Raw genomic sequence first — 27,142 nt, forward strand, 5'->3', positions numbered from 1 at the left:
ATTTTGCTGTACAGCAGTAATTAACATAACATTGTAAATCAACTATACTTCAGCAAAAAAAAATTGATATTTTTCTTTCTTTGTGTGAGTGGAAGAAGTATGGGGATGTAAAACTTGGCAAAATTAAAGTCCTCCAAACTTGTCACAGATCCTGCCTAAGGAGGTCTGAATTGGACAAAGGCTATAACTCTTAGAAATCAGTCAGATCAAAAGGATTTTGATGGAAATATGGAGACTAAAAAACCAAGTATTGTAATTTTGACATTTATTAAGAAAGTATTTGTCATTAGTAACCATTTCTGCCACTTTCCAAATATTACAGTAAAACTCTGTCCTAACACACAGGGCAGGAGTAAAAATTCAATTATGTGAAATGCAGTGTTCCATTTTTGTAAAGTTAACCAGAAACATTGTTTTATCAGTTTGTACTGTCCTTTAAAGTGCACACAGGTGTACGTACTCACAGCTAAACTAAAATGGATAGTATACTGTAGAGAAAGAGACCAAATGGTAAGAAATTCAGTTCATCCCTGCTTACACGAGGGACAAAGGGAGAGAACCAGTCCCAACAGGGTTACAACCAAATTCATGTAATTTCAGATTGCGATATTGCTGATACATTTCAAATAATATTTATTTACTTGAAGTGCTTACATTACTTGCAGTATTCCTCCTCCAAATATATTTTTAAATGATTTTTTGGGGAAAATAAGCTTAATAAAAAATTCAAACATGATACCTTTACACACTTTTAGTCATTTAGCAAAAAGTACTGAGCACCTAATATTGAGTTATGCAGTGTCGTGGCTTTGGAGACTTCACAATGCATGAAGTCCCTTCTCTCATTAACTACATTCCAGTGGACGTGGATTCAGGCATGCTCATCACTGTGCTTCTGTTAAAATCCTGACTATACTCATATCTTTTTTAAGCCCTAGTGCAACAACTGGTTAAAGTCACGTGCAATGACATGTTAAAGTTCTCACAAAATCCCGTATGGAACCTCTCTCGTTAGATGTCTCTGCTGTGTGGTCTCCTGACTATTGCGAATGTTGATGCTGGGCAGAAACATTACCTTTTCATGAAAGAAATTCTTTTTCTACTATAAGAACTGGAGTGAATGGAAAATTTCAGCTCTCGTTTGAGGACTTCAGAATGCAATAGAATACCATTTTACCGAATTTCACTTTTGTATGGATTCTCTGAAGAGAGATAATCCTTACCATACTCTTCACTTTTATAGAATGTATCACCACTATGGACTCTTTGATGAATTAGAAGACCTGAGCTCCAACGGAAACCCTTACCACATGCATCGCATTTATAGGGTTTCTCTCCCGTGTGGACTCTCTGATGAGCCTGGAGGTTTGATCTCTGACTGAAGCCCTTACCACACACCTCACATTTGTATGGTTTTTCCCCAGTGTGGACTCTGTGATGGGCTTGAAGACTTGAAAACCCACTGAAACCCTTACCACATTGTTCACATTTATAGGGCCTCCCTTCTGCGTGGACCCTCTGATGTGCTTGAAGGCGTGAACTTTCACTGAAACCCTTTGTGCACACCTCACATTTGTATGGTTTCCCTCCTGTGTGGGCCCTCTGATGTGCTTCAAGGCGTGAGCTCTGACTAAAGCCCTTCCCACACATCTCACATTTATATGGCTTCACTCTGGTGTGGACTCTCTGATGACCTTGAAGATATGCTCTCTGACTGAAGCCCTTCCCACATACCTCACATATATAGGGTCTCTCGCCAGTGTGGACACTCTGATGGCTTTGAAGGTATGATCTCTGACTGAAGCTCTTACCACACTCATCACATTGGTATGGCTTCTCTCCCGTGTGGACTCTCTGATGGGCCAGAAGAGTTGAGGCCTTACTGAAGCCCTTATCACATTCTCCACATTTATAGGGTTTCTCTCCTGTGTGAACCCTCTGATGAATTTGAAGATTAAAGCTCCAACTGAATCCCTTCCCACACTCCTCACACTTGAATGGTTTTTCTCCAGTGTGAACTCTCTGATGGCCTTGAAGGTGTGAACTCCGACTGAATCCTTTCCCACACTCCTCACACTTGTATGGTTTCTCCCCAGTGTGGACCCTCTGATGGCCTTGAAGGTATGAATTGCGACTGAATCCCTTCCCACACTCCTCACATTTGTATGGTTTTTCTCCAGTGTGGACTCTCTGATGGGCTTGAAGGTATGAACTCCGACTGAATCCCTTATCACACTCCTCACATTTAAAAGGTTTCTCTCCTGTGTGGACCCTCTGATGAACATTAAGAACTGATCTATGACTGAAGACTTTACCACATGCATTGCATTTGTACGGCTTCTCTCCAGTGTGGACTCTCTGATGATCTTTAGGTTTTGAATTCCAATTGAAGCCATTCCCACACTCCTTGTAAGGTTTCTCTCCAATGTGAATTTTCTGATGGCCCTGAAGATATGAATTTTGGCTGAAGCTGTTACCACATGTATAATGTTTATATGGTTGTTCCCTAGTGTGGACTATCTGAAGGTCTTGAAAATGTGAGGCCAGACTGAAGCCATTACCACACACCTCAGAATTATAGGGAATCTCTTCCATGTGAACTCTGTGCTGAACGTTACAATCTGAGTTACAAATGAAACCCTTCTCACACACCACATCTGTGTATAGTTTCTCTTCAGTTTGGATTTTCTGATGGGCTCGAAGGCAAGAATTCTGGTTAAAGACATTCCCATTCTCCTCAAATTCACAGGGCTCCTGCTCAGCATGGACCCTAAAACTACTACTAAGGTCTAAGCTATGACTGAAGCCCTTCTCATAAATGTTGCATCTGTCGGACATCTCTCCTGTGTGAGTAAGTTCATATGTGTTATGAGAGGAACACTGATTGAAGTTCTCACCATATTCATATTTAAATGGCACCTCCTCTGCGTGTACTTTCTGATGGCACTGCAGATGTGAACTCTCAGAAACACAGTTATCTCCTCTACAAACACTTTGATGAGTATGAAGAACTGAACTGTAACTACAGTCCTTTCCACATGGACTGTATGTACGGGGCTTTCCTTCTAAGTGTAACTGCCAAAGAACTTCAGAGCTGGAGTCATTGTCGAAGGCTTTTCTGTACTCATTACCAGGGTAGGGCTTTTGCCCTGTTTGAATTAAGTCTTGATGAAGCAATGAAACCTTCATGACATCTTCTCCACAGTCATGGCAGCTATAGTTTTTTTCTGTTCTGTGTACACCCAGATTATCATTGTGATGTGAGATCCAACTGATACTTTCAGACGTACAGAAATCATTTTTCATGGAAATTTTCTGACATCTACACTGATAATTACGTGACTCTGTAAGATACATTTTCCTCCAAGAATGCTGGGCTCTCCAAGAGGGAAATTCTTGACTTTTTATGTCATGGGAACCATCTCCTATATGAGTCAATATGTAGTTCTCATCTTCAGAAATCTGAATCGGTATTCCTGCCCAAACTTGGCAGGGGGAATCACCTTGTTTTTGCAACTGAGAAATAGTCTCTTGAAAAATTTTCATGGAATCTTGACACCCGGTTAACCTGCCTGCACCTTGTTGCCAGGTCTGCCAGGTGGAAAGCTCTTTGGAGGAAAGGCAGCTTAATCCCACTTCTTGAATACTTTCCATATTATGTTGACTCTTGGTTCCTATAAGAATAAAGAGATTTTAGACGTGTACACAGTGAATGTTTTTATTCAGAGATTTCAAGATTTTGCACGTAGATGATGACATGCAACTTCAATAAACTGGAGGAAAATTTATGTTACTACCTCTGACGATACTTAGAAAATGGCTCATCTTTGGCTACACCAGGAATATAAGTAGGATCCCCAGAATTCAGGCTATCTGCGTGCCTCAAAATCAGGGCTTTGCAACACAACCTGGACATCGAAGATGGTGGCCCTGTTCAAAATGCCTAGTTAAACCATACACATATTATCATGGGCTGCCTGGAGATTTCAAGAAAACAGAAGGGGACAGTCTCAAATTGGAAAGAGTATAGTTTCAAGTGGATAAATGCTTTTTGCCCTGATAGTAATGGGCATGGTAACGTTTTTGTTTGTTTTTAAGAAGACTGCATGTTAAATGCGGTGCAGATGAAGGTAAAAGTAGATATTTAATCTATGCTTGAGGCATCAAACTGCCTATCTCTAATGCGTTCTTTATCTTCATGAGACTAATAAGCTCTTCTAAGTCACTGTAAGCCATTATCAGCTTTAACTCCTTTCAAAAGATATTTTGCAATTATCAAGGGCCATGGTGCAGGTCAGAATGTAAAACACGGTGACAGAATTCAACTCCAAAGACATCAGAAAAAAATGGAGGCTGAGGGAAGCATAGGCAAGTTTTATGGCACCAGTAGGTGTCCTTTGTTATCAAACAAACAAAACTCAACGAACATTGACTTTGGCGTGCACCATTTTGCTGGAAAATTACTTTAATGTTTAGGGAATTTCAGGCTCCAGAAGAGTTGAAGATGGGTATGTTTGGGTGGAAATGGCTTGTCCCTTAGTTATGAAAGCTCAGATTATCAGTAGGCAGCAGATCTTCATATCCTGGTGAGAAGTATACTCCCTGAGGACCGGTGGTCTGACGGGGTTGAAGTAATAACATGCACTCACTCTCCTAACACTTGGCAGTACATTAATTCTCTTTCACCATCCGGGGAAAAAAAAAGCAGTAAAAGAGGATTTTTTTAATAACATGAATATTATCCTCAAACATAATAATTCTTTGTGTTTTTCTGTCTCTCCACAGTGGGGAGTATTATCCACAAGGACAAGCACTTCGCTGTGTACACAGCATTACCCTCACTGCCTGTAACATTCTTAGCAAATAGTAGTTGCTCAGTAAGCACATAATGAATAGATCACAGCTTGAGTTACTCTCACTCACAGAACTGAAAGTGCATATATGTGTTATTTTTCATGGTAAAGGAACTGGTGATGGCAGTTTTACTGCAATGTTGAAAGGCTGTATGAGAGGTAGGGCTACACTCAGATATCACCTGCTGATGAGAAAAGCAAAGGTCACAAGAATCTTGTGGATTGTGTATTTTTAATTTTGAAAATAAATGTGTAGTTTTTCTTGTATAAAATCTTACCTGTAGGCCCACCCTATGCCCAATTTTTTTAAAAATTAAAAATAAAAGGCCACACTGATGATTGCGTGGCAGCAGGATCTGGGGCAGTGCACTGACTGCAGGGTAACACTTTACGGCATGTCTATGAGTACTCATCTCAGTACTTTAAAAAAAAAATGCCAACCACCTATACTCCAATAAAAAATTAATTTAAAAAATGCCTAGTGATGTCTTTGGTTTCTCAAAAGCAAAGCTTTCAATTACTATATTAATATTTTATATAATAATGAAATGAAGGGACATAGTAAACGAGGCATGTCAAATAAAGTAAATAGCTTTACTTTACTTTTGGCAAATGTGTCTTTCAAGGAATTGGCCTGTTTCATCTAGGCTGTCAAATTTGTGGGCATATAGTTTGTTCATAGTATTCCTTTTTTATTCTTTTAATGCCCACAGGTTCTGTAGTCATGTTCTCTCTTTCATTTCTGATATTAGTAATTTGCATTTCTGTGATATTAGTAATTTGTGTATCTTTTTCTTAGTTACCCTAGCTAAGAAGCTTATCCGTTTTAGGCATCTTTTCAAAGAACCAGCTTTTGGTTTCACTGATTTTCTCTACTGATTTCTTATTTCCAATTTGTATTCTTGTGTTCTACTTACTTTTCTTCTGCTTACAATTTGCTTTTCTTTTTCTAGTTTCCTAAGGTGGAAGCTTAGATGATTGATTTTAGACCTTTCTTCTTTTCTAATGCATGTATTCAATGCTATAAATTTTCCTCTAAGCAGTGCTTTTGCTGCAGCCCACAAATTTTGGTAGGTTGTGTTTTCATTTTCATGTAGTTCAAAATATCTTAAAATTTCTCTTGAGATTTCTTCTTTGACCCATGTGTTATTTGGAAGTGTATTGTTTAATCTCCATTTGAGGTCTTCCAGTTATTTGATTTATTGACTTCTAGTTTAATTCCATTGCAGTCTGAGAGCAGGCACTGCATGATTTCTATTCTTTTAAATTTGTTAAGGTGTGTTTTATGATTCAGAATACGGTCTATCTTGGTGAATGTTCCATGTGAGCTTGAGAAGAGTTCTTTCTAATCATGTACATTAACAGTGGCTACAACATCCAACTCTATGCCACAAAGCTATCATTTTAGAAGCCATTTTAACTCAGTCTACAGGGAAAAATATACTCCATACCTTGTTTTATTGTGCTTTGCTTTACTGTGCTTCGCAGGTAGAGTTTCCTACAAATTGAAGGCAACCCTATGTTGAGCAAGCCTACTGGCACTATTTTTCCAACAGAATTTGCTCATTTGATGTCTCTGTGTTACATTTTGGTAATTCTCACAATATTTCAAACTTTTTCATTATTATATTTGTCATGGTTATCTGTGATCTTTGATGTTACTACTATGACTCACTGAAGGCTCAGATGATGGTTAGTATGTTTTAGCAATAAAGTATTTTTTAATTAAGGTATGTGAATTGTTTTTTTAGCATAATGCTATTGCACACTTAATAGACTACAGTATAGTATAAACATGACTTTTATATGCACTAGTAAACCAAAAAATTTGTGACTTGCTTTATATGCAATATTTGCTTTATTGCGGTGCTCTGGAACCGAACCTGCAATATCTCCGAGATCTGCCTGTTTGAAAACAAGAACAGGGTTATGTGGGGTGGAGACAGAAGAAGTGAAATGCAGAAAACAAAGACTATTCTAGCATAAAATGGCCAGCCTATCACAGCCTGAGATCAGATGTCACCACTGTAAATGATCAAAAAAGTAATCTAAAAATTATAAGAAAAAAGTAATTAAACATATGTATAATTTAAAAAACAGATGTATCACATTTTATTAACAAAATGCCATTTTACCCATATGTACTTTATGTCTGCAGTTAGTTAATGCAAATGTAGTAAGTTTTCTATTAAAAAGGAAATGCTGGCAAGGAATTGTAATGCTAGATCAACATGATTGGCATGTGTAAGACATCATAAGGTATTTATGAAAGGTTGCATTAAAACTTAAGGTTGGGCTTCCCTGGTGGCGCAGTGGTTGAGAATCTGCCTGCCAATGCAGGGGACACGGGTTCAAGCCCTGGTCTGGGAAGATCCCACATGCCGCGGAGCAACTAGGCCCGTGAGCCACAACTACTGAGCCTGCGCGTCTGGAGCCTGTGCTCCACAACAAGAGAGGCCGCGATAGCGAGAGGCCCGCGCACCGCGATGAAGAATGGCCCCCGCTTGCCGCAACTAGAGAAAGCCCTCGCGCAGAAACGAAGACCCAACACAGCCAAAATTTTAAAAATAAATAAATAAATAATAATATCCCCTAATATTAAAAAAAAAACAAAAAAAAACACTTAAGGTTTAGTTAAGGTTAACATATAAGGTTAAGTTACGACTTCAGCAACTCTTAACCCAGTGATGTTTGATATTCTAATTAAGCCATAAAGGAATTAAAATTATCGAAGGAAATAGCTGAGAACAGCTACGTGAGAACTACTGACAGGAATGGTATTCAGATCTAGCTGGAACCAGCAAACTACCAAGGAAGGAGAAGAAAAAGCAAGATAATTTGCAGGGAGCACCTTATTACTTGAAAGATGGAGATTACTAAAAGTAAGTATCTCCTGGTTAATGAAGTGGATGGTTTTGCTATAATTAGAAATGACACTGGAAATGAAAAACAGGAATAATCTGCTATGGGGAAAAAAAAAAAGCCCAGAAGCCCTTGGTTTATACAGCAATGATGCTTGCCTGGCTCTACGGACCAGAAACTTCCCTTTCCATCCCTGCTGGGAGTTTCAGATCGCATCAGCAGCAGTCAGCAGTATTAAGGTATAGTGTTGGTAAAGGATCACCTTTCAGAGCCCCTGGGGATCGTGATGCCTCATGTCAGCAACAGGTGCAGGTGGCTCTAACAGGTTGCTGACTCTGCACCTCTGATCAAATTAATCAGGCAATTCCATGAAACAGATTTTGTTTGCTTATGTGGACTGACAAGCTGATTTTATGTAAAGATGGATTACAAATCATCTTTTTCACTCCAAGTAAAATTATTTTTCTTATCATTTTCCAATAGAAGACAAAATTTAATCACTGGCAGAGAAGGTTGAAAACAGATTATGGAATATTATTGGATGTATTTGGAATGAATAGCCTATAACAGCACAAGAACACTAATGGTGGGAAACCATTAGTGAGGCTTAAGATCAATTTAATAGATTGTGACATGCAATTTTAAAAAGGACAGAAAATATCACAGTTGCACTGCATGTCAGGGTATCACTGCATAAATGCCTGTTTCAGACTTGCAGATATGTATACACACATAGGTCTGTACTGGGTTACATTACATACTGAAGGCCATGGCCAAAAAAGTATGAAAACCACTGGTGCAAATAGTTGAGGAAGGTATAAAGTTTGTAATGAAATAATTATAAGGTTCAAATGCAAAGTTCAAATGCAGAAACTTGGAAAAATATCAATAGGTAGGTTTGTACCTCTTAGTTTCATGCCTACATGGACTGAAGTTTCGAAATACTGGGAACAAATTACCACTTGAGATATATTCTTTCTTTCCCTCAGGATGTATGAAACCTGAGAGTACAACTTCTTCTTTTTTCAGGTTATAATGGTCACCAGTTGAAAATTATACACTAGATCTTTATGGGGATGAAGGCTTGAAAACTGTCTAAAATCTACATTAACATTTGTTTATTTAATGGCTAACATGTACGAAATAAAGATGAAGAAATATATATTTATTTTTGAATAGGGGATAAAAAGAAAGACAGGGGCTGGTCTTCCTAACTCTTGTTTTTCTCACCTTGAATCTTCCTTGCCTGGCCTGAAAAAAAACTAGGAAATTTATGTAGATGCTGACTTTGGAAGAGATGGATGGGTTGCGACTTGGAACATCTTGCAAGGAGATGGACAGTTAAGAAGCCATTATTGGGACTTCCCTGGTGGTGCAGTGGTTAGGGATCTGCCTGCCAATGCAGGGGACACGGTTCAAGCCCTGGTCCAGGAAGATCTCACATGTCGCAGAGCAACGAAGCCCGTGCGTCACAACTACTGAGCCTGCGCTCTAGAGCCCATGAGCCACAACTACTGAGCCCACATGCCACTACTCCCATGTACCTAGAGCCCGCTCATCGCAACGAAGAGTAGCCCGCACTCACCACAACTAAAGAAAGCTCACGCGCAGCAACGAAGACCCAATACAGCCAAAAATAAATTAAAAAAAAGAAGCCATTATTTATTGACATCGTTCTCTTTCCTAGTGGAAATTGAGATGGTTCTTCTGCTAACAGAGTGGTTGTAAGACTATCATTTTAAAAATATTTCTTTGCCCACGTCAATTAAATCAGCTCCTAGAGGCTGCAAGAAAGTCAATGGGGGATAATTATGTCTCTCTTGGTTACAACTCCAAAGTTAAAGCTCAGTAAGGGGGCTTCCCTGGTGGTCCAGTGGTAAAGAATCCACCCTCCAATGCAGGGGACGTGGGTTCGATCCCAGTCAGGGACCTAAGATCCCACGTGCCGCGGGGCAACTAAGCCTGTGCACCACAACTACTGAGCTCACATGAGAGAACCTGCCTCAATGAGAGAACCCGCGTGCAGCAAACTACAGAGCCCACGTGCCCTGGAGCCCATGCACCCTGGAGCCCGCGTGCCACAACTAGAGAGAAAACCCACACACTACAACCAGAGAGAAGCCTGAGCGCTGCAACAAAGAGACTGTGCCATAATGAAAAGATCCCACATGCTTCAACAAAGATCCCATGTACTGCAACTAAGACCTGACGCAGCCAATAAAAAACAGCTCAGTAGGATGGTTTTTCTCTTTGAATCTCTGAGTCACCAGGTAATTTATTCCACAGAAATAAAATCACTAGTACCCAAGGACATTTGGATTGGGGTTTTTATTGCTGTACTTTCTATATTAGTAGTAAAAAAACAAGGGGGACGGCGGAGAAATGAATGCCCATCAATTAAAAAATGGGTAAATGATACATGTTATAGCCACATACTGGATTATGTAGTGATGATTATTTTAAAAAAGAGATAATCTCAGATTGGGAGGGATTTCTTGATCAAGGTACCATGAAGGAGAAAAATTAGTATATTAAAAATAAGAATGTACATTTTCAAAATTTTGCATTAATATATATTTGCATTAATATATACATGTTAGTATATGTAAAAAATTAAATAAAAAGATATTTTAAAATATGACATTACATTCCTACTGATGCTATCAGGCAGGGGGACTGGCACACTATGGCCCTAGCCCTGTTTTTGTATAGCTTAAGAACAAGAATAGATTTTACATTTTTTAAAATGGTGTAAGAAAAAACAAAGAAGAATATGTGACAGAGACCACATATGGCCAGCAAAGCCTAAAATATTCACTATCTGGACCTTTAGAGAAAAACTTTGCTGACCCCTGTTCTAGAGAGTGTATTGCCTGTTATGACTCTGAATGTTAACTGAGATGGAAACAAAAAATTATAGAAGTGAAGTAATTTGTTTTGAAATTTTCAATTGACTCGCCTTCTCACCCAGGAGCATCCTTAGCTACACAGGTGTGACCATGGCTTCTGACACCAGGGTCTGAGGACTCAAAAACATTACTAAAATGTTTGGACTTGCATATATGTCCAACTTGGAAGTTCCACTTCAAAAAGAAAACTACAGGCCAATATCTCTGATGAACATAATGTAAAAATCCTAAACAAAATATTAGCAAACTGAATTCAACAACACATTAAAAGGATCCTACACCAAAATCAAATGGGATTTATTGTAGGGATGCAAGGATGGTTCAACATCTGCAAATCAGTAAGTGTGATACACCACATTACCAAAATGAAGGATAAAAATCACTTTATCCTTCATCAAAAGCAAAAGAAACAAAAGAAAAATAAACAAGTGGGGCTACAATCAAACTAAGAAGCTTCTGCACAGCAAAGAAAACCAACAATAAAACGAAAAGGCAAACTACTGAATGGGAGAAAAATATGTGCAAATCATATATCTGGTAAGGGGTTATATCCAAAATATATAAAGAACTCATACAATTCAATAGCAAAAACCAAATGATCTGATAAAAAAATGGGCAGAAGACCAGAACAGACATTTTCCCAACGAAGACATACAGATGGCCAACAGGTTCATAAAAAGATGCTCAACAACATTAATCATCAGGGAAATGCAAATCAAATCCACAATGAGATTATCACCTCCCACCTGTTAGGATGTCTATTATCAAAAAAGACAAGAGAAAACAAATGGTGGCAAGGATGTGGAGGAGAGGGAGCCCTTGTACACTACTGGTGGGAATGGAAGTTGGTGCAGCCACTATGGAAATCAGTATGGAGGGTCCTCAAAAAATTCAAAATAGAACTATCATATGATTCAGCAATTCTACTTCTGGGTATTTATCCGAAGAAAACGAAAACAGTAACTCAAAAAGATATATGGGGCTTCCCTGGTGGCACAGTGCTTAAGAATCCGCCTGCCAATGCAGGGGACACGGGTTCGAGCCCTGGTCCGGGAAGATTCCACATGCCATGGAGCAACTAAGCCCGTGCGCCACAACTACTGAGCCTGTGCTCTAGAGCCCACGAGCCACAACTACTGAGCTCACGTGCCACAACTACTGAAGCCCACGCACCTATAGTCCGTGCTCCGCAACAAAGAGAAGCCACCGCAATGAGAAGCCCATACACCACAATGAAGAGTAACCCCCGCTCACCGCAACTAGAGAAAGCCCGTGCATGGCAACAAAGACCCAACACAGCCAAAAATAAATAAATAAATTCATTAAAAAAAAGAAAAAATATATGCACCCCCATGTACACTGCAGCATTATTTACAATAGTCAAGATAAGGAAACAATCTAAGTGTCCCCTGATGGATGAATGGATAAAGAAAATTCAGCCATAAATAAAAATGAAATCTTGCCATTTGCAACAATACGGGTAGACCTTGAGGTATTTGAAGACAAATACCACTCGATCTCTCTCATATGTGGAATCTAAAGTCACCACCCCCTGCCCCGCAACAAACACACAAAACCAACCAAGCTCACAGATACAGAGAACAGATCGTTGGTTGCAAGAGGCAGGGGTTGGGGGATGGGAAAAACAGGTGAACTGTTTGTTTTTTTTTTAATTTAAGTAAATTGAATAAAATTTTTAAAAAAAAACCGTAGCTAGGTCAAGAGACTGTTCAGGTGTTAGGGGATGCGACAGTGAGAAGAGAGGACAGAATGGGAAGATAAAGAGCTGGGCATCTGAATGAGGAAGTTAATGCAAGAGTGTCTCACTTGAAATTGCTGCATGGGAAGGCTCAATTATAATGTTGGCATTGATCATTTTTGATATTTCCTTTAGCTGACTGGCTATTCATCTTTTAGGAATAATGGCTACCTATCCATGAATACTCAAGGACACCTAAACAGTTAGAATTAGGATAGGCATTCATCAGTTGACAAACAATATTCTGGAGTATCCCTCCATCACACTGATTTATTCTATACCTATTAGCTGCCTCAAGGAGGACTGAAGACAGTGAAGACCACACATGTATTAACCAATTCACTCAGTCAAGGCACAGAGCAAAGCAAGCCAAGTAACCTGAAGCAGAAGCATAATTCTGACAGGTCTGATGGGCAGCAATGGGCCAGTACAGCTGGGACAGAATGAATGAGCTAGAATGTGGAAAGCTAGAGGGGGTGAAGGGACACACACCTCAGGGCCTGACATTTTCTGACTCATGTTTCAGGAGGGGCTCTCTGGCTGCTGGGTCACTGCTGGATGGTTCTCACCTGAACACCCATCTCTCTGGGTCTCTGTCTCCATCATCAAAAGCTCTTCTTCTCTCTCCAGCTGGAATATAAGCTCTGGTTTGAAGGGCTGATTCCCTGTAAAAAGGCGAGGACAGCAAAAGTTTTAAATTTTGACCAAGTCCCACTTGTGTGTTTTTTTTCTTTTCTGAATCATGTTTTTGGGATCATACCTAAGACCTCTTTGCCTAAGACCTCTTTAACCCAAGATCATGAAGATTTTCTCCTGTGTTTCCTTCTAGAGGTTACATTTTACATTATGTCTCTTATCCATTTTGAGTTAATTTTTTGGTAGGTGTGAGGCATGCAAATACATGCATACGGAAGTCCAAATGCTTCGGCACCGTCTGTTGAAAAGATGATACTTTCTCCATTGAATGGCCTTGGCACCTGTAGTACATCTAAAATAGTCTCAGAATTGCTTATTCCATATCAGAGCAATAAACAAATCCACTAAAAACTGTTCAGGATTGCAAGTCATTCTCCCATCCCCCTCCCACTGTACCTAAAACTAAGGGTATAGAGTTATACACTGTGTTCCTTAGCTACTTCCGTGAATTCTTTCTTTCTTTTCTCTATTCATTGTGGTTAAGGTATTAATTTCAAATACAATTCATTTTTCTTTTAGATTATCATCCCTTTGCTTCTTATTTGATTTACTTTTCAGAATGTGTTGAACCAACATATTTTCAAAAGTCCAAACTAGACTAAAAAGTGTATTCAGAGAAGTGTAACTCTCTCAAACATCCCTTCCACACTATTACCTTCCACCCACTTATAAGAAACTTCATGATTTCCTGATTAATCCTTCCTGTGTTTCTTCTTATCAAGGTCAGCAGATATTCATATATTTACTTATTTTCCTCCTTACACAAACTAGTATACTATTAATGCTCTTTTGCACTTTGTTACCTTTAGGGAAAATTCCTACAAGTGAATTGCTGGGAAAGGGTAACTCCATAGTTCTGTTAGATATTGTCAAATTCCTCTCCTTAGGGGTGGTATCGAGTTGCACTCCTACTTTCAATGCATGAAAGTGCTTTATTCCCCACAGCTTTGCCCCAAAAGTACAGTGTTATGTTTTTGAATTTTTGCTAATCTCATGGATGAAAAACGGTGTTTCAGTATAATCTGAATTAACATCTCTCTTATTTTGAATGAAACTGAATAACTATTCATATATATACATATTTATATCAATATGTGTGCATGTATATGTGTATGCATATGAGTATACACACACAGACACACCCCTCCCTCCTAGCTCTAAACCCTGAGACCAGGAAACAAAGAAACCACAGTGGCAAGGACAATCCCTAGCATCCAGACCTTGGTGTTAAATACCATTCCCCAATAAATGAAATAAATGATTCCAGAGCTGAGGCAAAGTAAAGGATGAGCCTAGGACGGCATGCTATGCCCCAAAATAAGGGAGTGCTCAAAAAAAGCCTGGGGGCATATTATAAGGGCAAGGAGTCAGCTTAAAGGGGTCAAATTTGGAACAACTTTAGCAAGATAATTATTACAGTAATAAATTACAAATCATTTTTATAAGAGAATTCACAAGTCCCTACAAATAATAAATAAATAAATGGTAAAGAGAGAGGGGCTCTTGCTTTCTGTAGAATGCCAAGTGCTCATCACTGCTACGTGTGAAGGAAGTACGAAGTCAGAAAATCATCACTTGGTAACTATCATGGTAAAGACTGGATACGGCAAGAATCATCATTGGATGCTAAGTCTATAGGGAAATGTTTGTGTGGTCTTAAAAAGTGTTGCCCTGTGACTGCAAGAGGAAACAAAGCAGTAATCTAATAGTGGAGAAATTGGACATCTTGACAGGGTGATGAAAATTAGCATCACTAATGAGGGACAGATGGTGTGTCTCTAGATGTGACACCCTCAAAAGGACACACCACTACCAACTGCAGAGTTCCAGCCAGAATGGATCATCTGAGTCTAATTATGAGGAAACACTAGGAATGCTCTATTAAAAATGGGGGGAGGGAGTAGCAGTATTCCTTAAAAACGTCACAGTCTGAAAAGGCAAAGCAATGCTGTGAAAATGCTCCAAATTAAAGGAGGCTAAAGAAACACTGACAGCTAGACTAGACCCTAGGCTGGATCTTGCCCTGGAGAGAGAAAAATATGCCTTAAGTTATATAATTGGCTCTACTGAGAAAATTAGGGTATAAATGATAAGATGGGATAAAAGTACTATATCTGCACTGGGGATATGTAAGAGAATATTCCTATTTCTACAAAATATACTGTTCAGTGAAGTATTAACCTTGCCCAAAGAGAGGTCTGGCTTTTGCCCTCAGCTCTTGGGAGATGATCTCTCAGCACTGGCAATGTACTGCCTGATAAGAGTGTCTTTTTTTACCTGGAGGCCCTGGGCCACACCAGAGAGTTTAACAATGTGATTTACGATGGGGCCTTTAGGCCATGTGTATCAGCTTGATTTCCGCGAGTGAGGGGGCGGGTGGAAACCAAAGTCAGCCACATAGGTGTCCAACCACATCTACGTGACCAAGCCGCAATCAAAGCTCTGGACACCAAGGTTTGTGTGAGCCTCCCTGGTTGGCAATACTCCGCATGTACGGTCACCCGTCACTGATGGGGAGAGCGAGTGCTGTCCACGACTCCACTGGGAGAGGACAACTGGGAGTTTGTGCTGGAAACTCCCCTGAACTCTGCCCCAGGCGTCTCTTCTCTTGGCTGATTTTATTCTGTATCCTTTCCATATAATAAAGTGTAGCTGTGAGCATAACAGCTTTTAGTGACTTCTGAGAGTTCTAGCAAATTACTGAGGCTCGGGGACCCCCCGAGCTTGCAACTGGTGTCAGAGTAAGGGTAGTTTTGGGATTCCTGAACTCTGCATATACACTGAAGTATTTAGAGATAATAGGGCCATGGTGTACGTAAATTACCCTCAAATGGTTCAGAAAAGAAATGAGGTATATACATATGTTTTCATACATATACATAAATATTTATGAAGAGAGAAAGAACATGCGCATAAATGATAAAATTTAAATGGGGTAAAATGTTATTATAGGTGAATCTAGGTAAAAGCTATATGGGTGTTCTTGTTCTATATTTTTGCAAATTTTCTGTAAGTTTGAAGTTATTTACAAATACATTGTTAAAGCAAAAAGCAAAGTACCTGTGAAAAATCACATTAATAAACAACTACAGTGGGAATTCCCTGGCGGCCCAGTGGTTAGGACTCCGTGCTTTCACTGAGGAAGGCCTAGGTTCAATCCCTGGTTAGGGAACTAAGATCCCGCAAGTCGTGTGGTGTGGTGCCCCCCCCCACCAAAAAAAACAAACAAAAACAACTACAGTTACTGGAACCCTGAAAAACAAAGAAGCTGGAGCAACTCACTAAACTGATTTTAGGACAAACCAGTGCGGCAGGACCACAAGCTGCCCATTTATAGTTCAAAAGACAGATTTTTTTCCTGGACAGAAATATCAGAAACATCTAGTCTCTGCTGCACAGGGATTACTAGGACTCGTAGGTACCCAAGCTCAGAGAATGATTTTAGGAGTCCCAGAGCTTCAAACAACCGCGCACACAAAGACACCCCAGGAGGCTGACACCGCGTCACAGAGGGCGCCCGTCCTCACCCACTGAGAGCAAGTTCCGGAAGTTCTCCAGCATCACATCTCGGTACAGCTTCCTCTGGGCGGAGTCCAGCAGCCCCAGCTCCTCCTCGGTGAAGACCACGGCCACGTCCTTGAAGGACACTGGCTCCTACAATACCAAACACACACAGACGATGTTTATGGAAGAGGGGCAGCACTGAGAAAGTGTCAAGGATGGGAAGCTGTTCCGGATTCCGAGGGACCGAGTCAAATTTCAGTGGCTGCCTTCTGTTTGCTTTTCACACTGCCAATTCCATCCACCAGAAGGGCTGCAGGAAAAGAAATCCTCGCACTTTAAATTGCTGCCTTTTGTGAGTACTCCTATAGGTAAGTCCCTGGAGCTCTGGTGCATCGCGTGGGCTGCTAGAAAAGCTTTAGTTCCAACAGCGTGTGATGAAGTCTGTTTTCCCTCTTTTATACACTTACACCACTTATTTAATGTGCTCATCTTACAGGGCACGAGTCACCCTTACTGTTTGAGTATGTAGCTCCTCCTCTGTGCCCCATCCAAATGTGCAGCATTTATGGGCACAGCTCTGGAGCCTGAATGCCTGTGTTCCCATTAGGATGCTCTGCTGTGGGACCTTGGACTTGGTCCTCATGCTCTCTTCATTTGCAGGCTGATAACTGTACCTTAGGGTACTGGTAATAAAACGAGTGACTATAGGTAAAGCACTTAGGAACAGTGACTGGTACACAGCAAGTACCCAATAAATGACAACTATTATTGTGATGATGATGAGGAGGATGATTATCATTTCTGGCATCCCACTTCAGGGCTGCATAGTAATTCAAGAAATTGATGACTGAGAATATAGTGAACTGATCCAAATAATGCATGCTTAGTTTTAAGTTACTTATTATAAACAATGTTGCAAAAAATCTTTCCATATAGACCTTAGTCCCTGGAACTCTGCTGGTTATCTCCTTAAAATAAATTACAAAACGTAGAAATGGTCATGTTGAAGAATAACAAACTTTAAAGTTTTGAAACCATAATGGCAGATGTTTCCTCCAAAAAGATTTTTCTTAACTTATTCTGCTTCCAAGAAAGTATAAATCCCTAAACCTCTATACCCTGGCCAACAATGGACATGAATATTTAAAAAAAAAAAAAATCTTTGATAATCTCAGAAGTCAATTTGGGAAGTAAAAACTAGTTATCTCAAAAAATTTTCACGGAACTTCCCTGGCGGTCCGGTGGTTAAGAATCCGCGCTTCCACTGCAAGGGGCACAGGTTCGATCCCCGGTCAGGGAACTAAGATCCCACCCGGTGCGGCAAAAAAAAAAAAAATTTTTCACGAAGTTATTAGTAATGAAGATCATTCTCTTTTCATAGGTTTGCTGGTCGTCTCTATTTCTTGTTTTGTAATAACATTCATTCATTTGGGGACAGTAAGGCCTTTTCTTCCATGTATGTTATAAAGATTTTTCTTTCTACCTTGCTATTTGTATTTTAGTTTTTTGCTATAGGGAAATTTAAAATTTCTATATGAAGACATGCTCAGCGTGTATTTGTTCTGGCTGGAGCTCTGAACATCACAACTTCAAGTCTTGGTCTCTGAATGAGAACTCTGGTTTGTTTTTTGTTTGTCTGTGTGTTTGGGTTTTTTTTTGCCTCTCTTTCCACCCAAATGGTATGCCTGATACTCTTAATCCAGAAGGCAAAGGCTTTGGAGTTGGCCAGATACTTGCCTACTGTAGGAACTTGAACAGGTCTTCAACTTACATGAACCTCTTATCTTCATGTTGACAGTGAAGATGATTCCAAGTCCCTCTTACAGCAGTGAATCGCATGACAGATGGAAAGTGCCTGGGTGTCTTATAGTATGACTAAAATTTTAAAAGTAAGTACCTGTAATGCTCTAATAAATTAATTCATGAATGGTGTGACACACAGGCACACAAACAGACACAGACACACACAAAGAAAGCTTTCAGGTCTTGGAAAGAAAGAATCTAGCTCTTTTTGAATGAAAACAGCTAACACTATTTTTTTTCTGAGTTCAGCCTCAGTATGACCCTGTTAGACAAAACCATCCTTTAAGTAGTCTTTTTACAAAGGTACCACTTAAGAAAAAAAAAATTTTTTTTAAAGTTTTGAGTCCCTAGAACATAAGGACAAACAGTATCAGAATTCTCTCAGAATTGCTTTTTGAGTAAAGATTAGATGTAGAGAAACTGATGCTGTTGTGTAAAACTGTGAGAATCCTCATGAATTTAAAAACTTGTGAATGACAAATAGTTAAACAAAATGGGGGAGAGTGTATAACAGTTCATTGAAATAATATTAGATGACAAAAATTAAGTGCTATAATTTTAAGTGAAAAAAAAATTCAAAATTGTATCTATTATTGCAAGTATAGTTATGAATGCACATGAAAAATGAGCATGGAAAACACAGGTGATTTGTAAGCAGGGTAATAATGTGTGGGCTTTCCCATTTAAAAAGTTTCTATTCTCTTTTACACCATTAGTTGTGAAATACAATGATAATAAAAACTGAAAAGGGAAAATTTTTAAAAATGAAACAAAAGAGCACGGCACACAAATGGTATTAAATGTCTGCTGTCACTCTTTACGCTTGGCAAGGAAGAGAAAAAAGGTGTCCACTTACTGAGAAATGAAATACCTGTTAAATGACAGAAATAAAAATCCAACTCACCTGGAACTTGATCATCTTCTCCGTTTCCTGGGGAAAGGCAGAGACCTGAAGAGGCACAAAAGGTAAAAAGAAAGAAGCCATGAGAGAGAGGGAAATGCATCTCTGTGCAAATCAGAAAAAGGTGTCCCTCCTCCCAGGCACACACACCTTCACAAGCAGGGTGTGGGCAGGGGTCCAGCTGCCACTAGGCTATCCCGGCAGGATGCCCGCGAGCATGGGACAGCCTGCACCGCTATACCTGGCAGTCCTCACACACCTCGAGGCTCCCCAGGTACTCATTCTGATCCTGGGAAATGTGGGAAAGGAGAGACAGTTAAGTGGGAGAGGAGAGGTACTGGTTAAAAGTGGCCTCTGGGGACAATTCGTTTTCAAAACCTCACATTGCTATAAAATTGCTGTATATTGGCACTGCTATATACTTGCTATATATTTTTAACCATGGTTAAATTAATTAACCTCTCTAGGTTTCATTTCTGCAAGCTGTAGCATTGGGATCGTAATAGTACCAACATTATAAGATTGCTGTTAGGATTATGTGGGTGAGTAGTGGAAAACTGTTGTAACTATACCAATGTTTTCTATTATCTTGTAGCTGCAGAGAAGCAGATACTATTCTACATCATGAAACTGTCCTTGCAGATGGGGTTGAAAGAAATCTGCGTGGCAGAGATTATGGCTTTTCACTTAGTAAGTTGTTGCCCTGATAATAACATTTCTTTAGACACTGAGCCCACCCTTCTGAAAAGTTTAGTGGCTGGTGAATATTCCTCCTGAAGCGGGAGGAGGCTCAACTGGTGTTGATACTTCCCTCTTCCCACATGGATATAATAAAGATTAAGCCCGTGATGCTACTATATCTGTGTAAAGCATTGGCTCACTGCTTGACCCTTGGGAGGATTTGGAGAACAGGAGTTTAATTTCTTGGGTTCTTCCTCAAGGTTATTTACTGTTCTCAATAGTTATTTACTGTTTTTTATCTTATTTACTATTCCCAAGCAACTTCAAAGTCATCTGTGGAAGAAAAAGAACTCAAAAAGGGGCTAATCATGGGCTTTGTGGCCACAAACTGTCTCTGTGGAATGCTGTTCTTTTTACAACCTTTCATATGTATTGGGTTGGCCAAAAAGTGCCTTTGGTTTCTAAGTAAAAATAAAAGACACATTTTTCATTTTCACCAAGAACTTTATTGAACAACATATTCACCCTTTTGTTCCACAACCTTCTGCCATTTTTCAGGCAACATCATAATTCCATCTTCCCAAAACTTTTTACCTTTCTGAGCAAAAAACTGTCCCAGGTGCCTTTTACAGTCTTCCAGGGAATTGGAATTTTTTCTATTAAGAGAATTTTGTAATGACCAAGATAAATGGAAATCTGAAGGTGCAATGTCTGGTGAATATGGCAGATGAATCAGAACTTCCCAGCCAAGTTGTGACAGTTTTTGCCTGGTTATCAAAGAAACATGTGGTCTTGCGTTATCCTGATGGAAGATTTTGCATTTTCTGTTGACTAATTCTGGACACTTTTCATGGAGTGCTGCTTTCAGATGGTCTAATTGAGAGCAGTACTTGTTGGAACTAGTTGTTTGGTTTTCCGTAAGGAGCTTATAATTGAGGGCTCCCTTCCAATCCCACCATATACACAACATCACCTTCTTTGGATGAAGACTGGCCTTTGGTGTGGTTGGTGGTGGTTCATTTCGCTTGCCCCACGATCTCTTCCGTTCCACATTATTGTACAGTATCCACTTTTCATCACCCATCACAATTTGTTTTAAAAACGGAACGTTTTCATTACCTTTAAGTAGAGAATCGCATGTAGAAATATGGTCAAGAAGGTTTTTTTTCACTTAACTTACATGGAAGCCAAACATCAAAGCGATTAACATAACCAAGCTGGCACAAATGATTTTCAATGCTTGATTTGGATATTTTGAGTATGTCGGCTATCTCCCGCGTGGTATAACGTTGATTGTTCTCAATTAATGTCTCGATTTGATCGCTATCAACTTCAACCGGTCTACCCAACCGGGGAGCCTCGTCCAGCAAGAAATCTCCAGCGTGAAACTTCACAAACCACTTTTGACACATTCGATCAGTCACAGAACCTTCTCCATACAGTGCAAAAATCTTTTTTCGCGTTTCAGTTACGTTTTTACCCTTCTTGAAATAATAAAGCATAATATGCCAAAGATGTTGCTTTCTTTTCCTTCCATCTTCAATATTAAAATGGCTACACAAAAATTCATAAGTCTTTTTTTAAATGCACGCTGATATGACAGCTGTCACATACAATCTAACAGAATTGTTTCGAATGAAGTTAAAGACAACTAAGGGCTACTAGAGCCATCTTACGGAAAAAAACCGAATGAACCTTTTGGCCAACCCAATAAAAACCATTCTTAGCTGGGGAGGAAGAGGGGATTTACAAAAATAAGCCATGGGCAGTAGTTTGCCCACCTGCATCCTTGACCCTCTTAGCTTTTAACATTCAGCTGCTCCAGGATACCTTTTAACAGGTTTGGCTGCAGCCTTATTAATTCCTAAAACCCACTTTGCCAGTCTAAAAAAAGCAGGGCTTTGGCCAAGAGCCCAGGCTATAGAATCAGGCCACCAAGCTTCAATCTTGATTCTGCCACTTACTGGCAAAGTAAACTTTTACAAGTTAATTAACCTCTTGATGCCTCTGTTTCTTCATCTGTAAAATGGAAATAAAAATAGGGTTATTATGAAGAACAGATGAGTTAATGCACCAAAGCATTAGAAAGCCAGTGAGGTTCATAATAAGCACCTAATAAATGTTAGCTATTATTTGTATCATCCTCATTATCACCATGAAATATACAGAAGCCACACATTAGCCTTGGTTTGTTTCTAAGTATATTTACTTTAGGTAGTAATTATCATTAGGTGTATAGTACCTTTGGAATATTCTGAAAAAGCTGGTGGCTTCAGCATCCCACCAAAACTTATTGAGATAAAGGACAGGGAATAGTTATACTGTTTATTCTCCCACATCCATTTTCAGAAAATTTCAATACAATCTCACATAGCTGAAGGTTCCTATTTTCTGCTGCCTGTTGGAAAACTACACCAACCCCAAACAGATACTGAATAACTCTTTTCTGCTAATCCCTATACTTGGCAATAAGCACAATGAGAACCTGACCTAGTCCCTGCTACATAGAAACCTGCAACTGAGTGGGAGAAACAGATCAGAAACAAGGAGCAGAAACTCCAGTGAACTCAAAGACAGGTCAACAGAAATTGCTAAAACTGAAGCTTATGAAAGTAATGTGCACTCTGTTGTATTGATAGCATGTTCTAGAAATGTCAGTAAGGTCAAGTTGGTTAATGGTATTGTTCAGGTAGGAATAATCAGTTTTGTATTCTTAATGAGTTTCAGTCTGCTTGTATTGATTACTGAGAAGAGTGTTGAAATCTCCATATTTAATTGTGGATTTCTCTATCTCTTCTTTCAGTTCTGTCAGATTTTCTTCACGTAGTTTGAAGCTCTGTTGTTTTCTGGATACACATTTAGGATTGTTATGTCTACGTGGTGAATTGACGCTTGGTGTAATGTCCCTACTTCTCCCTGGTAATAGTCCTTGTTCTGAAGTCTATTTTGTCTGATATTAATATAGTCACTCCAGCCTTCTTTTGATTGATGTTTGCATGGTACATTTTTTAAAATCCTTTTAACATATCTATATCCTTATAGCTAAAGTGGGGCTCCTTTAGACAGCATATACTCAGTTTTTGTTCTTTATCCACTCTTAACAATCTTTTAAAATTAATGTATTTAGGTCATTAGCATGTCATGTAATTTTTAATATGGTCAGATTTAAGTCTACTATTTTATTATTTTTCCCTGTTTTTCCTTCTTGATTTTCTTCCTCTATGACCCTTTTTCTGCCCTCTTTTGGGTTGAATTTTTTTTAGAACTAAATTCATCTCTTTTTATCTTTAGTTTTTGGCTATTATCACCTGTTAGGGTTTTTTTTTTTCCTCCTCCGGGGTTGCAATATACATATCTTTCACAGTGTACTTAGTGTTATTATTTTACCAATTCTCCCGTTCTTGTATTAGTTGTTGTATGTATTCTCTATATACAGTGCTCTAGCCGAGAAAGCTATAATTTTTATTTTAAACAGCTGCATTTTTAAGAGGAGAAAAACAATATTTTATATTTACAAAAAAACTTACTATTTTTGTTGCTCTTTTTTAATTTCTGAAGTTCCTAGTTTCCATTTGGTATCATTTCTGTTCAACCTAAAGAACTTCCTTTAACATAGGAAGCATTTTTAGCATAGGTGTGACATTTCCCCCCCTTCTTCCTGAAGGAAATTTTCACTGGATATATAATTCTGAGTTGATGATTTGTTTAAGCACCTCAAGGATGCTGTTCCAATGTTTTCTGGCCTACATGATTTCCAATGAGAAATCTGCAGATGTATGAATCATTGTTCTACCACATACAATGTGGCATTTTCTCTAAGTGTACTCAAGAATTTTTATTTTTAATTTTCAGAAGTTTGTTTATGATGTATCCAGAAGTGATATTTTCTCTAACTATTATAGCATTAAACAAGAAATGAATAACAAAAAGATATCTGGACAATCTCCAAACATTTAGAAATTAAACAGCATACTTCTAGCAACCAATGGACAAAGTCACAAAAGAAAGTAGAGCAGGGACTTCCCTGGTGGTGCAGTGGTTAAGCCTCTGCGCTCCCAATGCAGGGGGCCCGGGTTTGATCCCTGGTCAGGGAACTAGATCCCACATGCATGCCACAACTAAGAGTTCACATGCCACAACTAAGGAGTCTGCATGTCGCAATTAAGGAGCCGGTGAGCCGCAACTCAGGAGCCTGCCAGCCACAACTAAGGAGCCCTCGAGCCGCAACTAAAGGAGCCCGCCTGCCGCAACTAAGGAGCTTGCCTGCCACTACTAAGACCCAGCACAACCAAAGAAAGAAAGAAAGAAAGAGCATATTTTGAATGGAATGAAAATGAAGACACAACATATCAAAATGTATGAGATGCTGCCAAAGCAGATATTATTAAAAAAAATGTATTCAATGATGTATATATTAGAAAAGAGGAGTCTTAAATCCATTATCTAAGCTAAGAACTAGGGGAAAAAGGGAAAATAAGTTAAACCTAACACAAACAGAAAAAAAGGAAATAATAAACATAAGATAGAAGTCAATAAATCCAAAATAAACATAAAACATAAATCGCTGTAACTGAAAACATGAAAATACTAGACAAAATCAGGGTTGGCAAAATATGGCCAATTATGGTCAATCTATTCTGTGGCTGATCAAAGTGGTGATTATACGAATCTACACCTGTGGTAAAATTAATAAAATTGTACCCTAAACAGGAAAAAAATAGTTAATTTTACTGTATGATGATTGTTTTAAAAGACCTGCTTCTCATCTGTAAAATGAGGGTAATGATAGGTTTGTTATGAAAAATAAGTTAGTATCTGTAAGTCACTGGAAACACTGCCTGGTCATAAAACACAATCTATAAATGTTAGCTATTATTTCTATCAATGTGTTTCTCAGGAAATTTGTTTTAGATCATGAAAATAATTGCTCATAAGCATTTCAATAATCTGAAATAGATGGTGGATTCTATAGCTCACCAATATTAAAGATTAAGGAACATCTCCATGGGTTATTTCTATTCTGTTTTGTTACCTAATTCCAATTTCAGGAATTTTGCACTGCAAACTCTTGATGCCGGCAGTCTGTTGAGTAGCTACTCTAACTCCAAACCCTTGCCAATCTTGTACTGTGTGCTGGGCACACAGAGAAAAATATGACATGGTCCCAGCAACAGAACTTTCAGTGTATGAAAAGAGAGAGATGAGAAACAAAGAGCCCCAAGACATAGGTAAGTCAAACTGTATACGGGAAAACAAAAAGCATTGGACTTTGGAACCATCCCTCTCCAAACTGCAATGCTCTTGTGTCCCCTAGCTTTCTCAAATGAGTGCCATTCTCCAAGCTGCAAAAATAAAAACCTTGCAGTAGCTGCTAACTTCTCCCTTTCTTGGTCTTGGATATAAACAATGGATGATAATCAATTTTTGGCAGTTATAACAATAAATCAATCACTATCATACTGACTCAATGCTGGGGACTTGCTTTAAAATACTGAAACAAACAAAAAAATTGGAGCAGGGGTGTGTTGATACAAGACTGACAAATGTTAACAAGGGTTGAATTTGGGTGATGGTTCCACAAGGGTTCATTATTTTATTCTTATTACATTTGGCTCTGTTTGTAAATTTCCACAGTAAGAACTTAAGGGGAAAATAAAACCTATGATACCTATTTTGAAAAACTTAAGTAAAAGTCCAAAAATAAATCTACAGAACAGGAAAACATTAAAATATTAATATTGTTATCTCTACATCCTGTACTACACCCTTCATAAATTTTCTTAATTCTCTATAATATGCAATCATTATTTTTATAATCAGAATATGAATTATAATATTATTTCAAATAAAACTCAATTAAATTGCAGATAACTGAAAAAAATCTCATCAAAAACTCAAAGCTTTCATGGCCCTCTACAAAAATCCAAACATGCCTTCTCAACCTGACACTAAACACATTAGGAACTAAGGCAGCAGACCGAAACTACCTAAATTCAAATCCCAGCTAAGCCTCTTACTAGCTGTGTGACCTAGGATAAACAACTCAGGCTCTGTGTCTGTTTCCTCATCTTTAACATGGGAATAACAGTATCCCCAGTTTCCATAGGGCTCTTGTGAGGATTAAGTATGTTCATTCATATAAAGCTCCTAGATTAATGTTTAGCACTAAATGTTTAAACATTATCATTATTACTCATGCCCACATATTCCCCCATCCCTTCCTGCATTTATTCAACAAATACCAGGGCATCTTTGTAGCAGAATTTGCCCATGAGTGATGGAAATGTCTTCTCCCCTGCGAAGAGATGACATAAGAGGAAGAAGGATGCTAAGTCCTAGTCAGGTGAGTCTCTGCTGCCTGCGGCCAAAGGGTCATTCCCTCCTCACCAGCCTTTTGCAAGTGAGGCTGGGAGAGGAAAGGAGGCTGAAAGAAATCAGAACTTCATCAGTCCTCCCGCATAAATCACAGTGCACATCCCAGACAACAGCCAGAAGTGATCCTCTCCAAAAATTTTAATTAAAAAAATTAGGAGTCTGGGTTCAGCCCCGATTCCTTCAGGGATCAGAGAAGGGCCAGGGACACTGTAGCAGGAGCTCTGACCCAATCCCGGGTTCACAAAAGCTTTCAGGCAACTGAGCGCTTTTCGGGAAATTAAAAAATACTAGTAACAAGAGACCTTGTGATTTTAAACCACAAGCCAGCCTCTGTTCTAAGTCTTTTCCTGTACATTCTCATTTAACTCTCAAAATAGCCCTATTAGGTAGACACTAAGGCCAACTTTAAAGAAGAGGAGACAGAGACATGAAGATACTCGCCGAATATACTGTTAGGAAGCGGCAGCGCGGGCTGGTGGTCGCGAAAAGGGGCGGGGGAGGCAAGTACAGAATCCAGGAGACCCCCAACCCCAGAGACGTACGGCCCTGGCCCGGGCCCCTAAACCAGAGATTCACCAACAGTCCCACGCTCCAGGAGGCTCATTCAAAGGGAGCACCAACCGCGCCCTTCGCCGCAGATGGATTCCTTCCCCAAGGTCGAGGGCCGGCTCGCTATTGGCCCACAACAAAGCGAAGAAAGGTCAGTGTAGACGCGGGGAGAGGGGCCCGGGGGAGGGAAGGCTCACCTTTCCGAGAGGAAAGAAGGCCGCGGCCTCGCGTACCTGGGCCGGAAGTGACT

General features: G+C 39.3%; 1 protein-coding gene across 2 annotated transcripts; it reads right to left on the reverse strand.

The window, feature by feature from the left end:
* Window positions 1–386: 386 nt before the first annotated feature.
* Window positions 387–27,142, reverse strand: ZNF112 (zinc finger protein 112). Of its 2 annotated transcripts, XM_061173122.1 has the most exons (6): window positions 27,090–27,142; window positions 19,438–19,576; window positions 19,291–19,335; window positions 16,607–16,733; window positions 12,953–13,048; window positions 387–3,674 (listed from the first exon to the last, which is right to left on the reverse strand). In XM_061173122.1, exons 3-6 carry the CDS (start codon window positions 19,303–19,305, stop codon window positions 1,174–1,176), a joined length of 2,739 nt encoding a protein of 912 aa, XP_061029105.1. In that variant the 5' UTR covers window positions 19,306–19,335; window positions 19,438–19,576; window positions 27,090–27,142; the 3' UTR covers window positions 387–1,173. The 2 variants fall into 2 exon arrangements, with proteins under 2 accessions (XP_061029105.1, XP_061029106.1); XM_061173123.1 differs by lacking the exon at window positions 19,438–19,576 and having other exon boundaries at window positions 27,090–27,123.

This window comes from Eubalaena glacialis, chromosome 18 (assembly GCF_028564815.1).
Source record: "Eubalaena glacialis isolate mEubGla1 chromosome 18, mEubGla1.1.hap2.+ XY, whole genome shotgun sequence".
Classification (NCBI taxonomy): Eukaryota; Metazoa; Chordata; class Mammalia; order Artiodactyla; family Balaenidae; genus Eubalaena; species Eubalaena glacialis.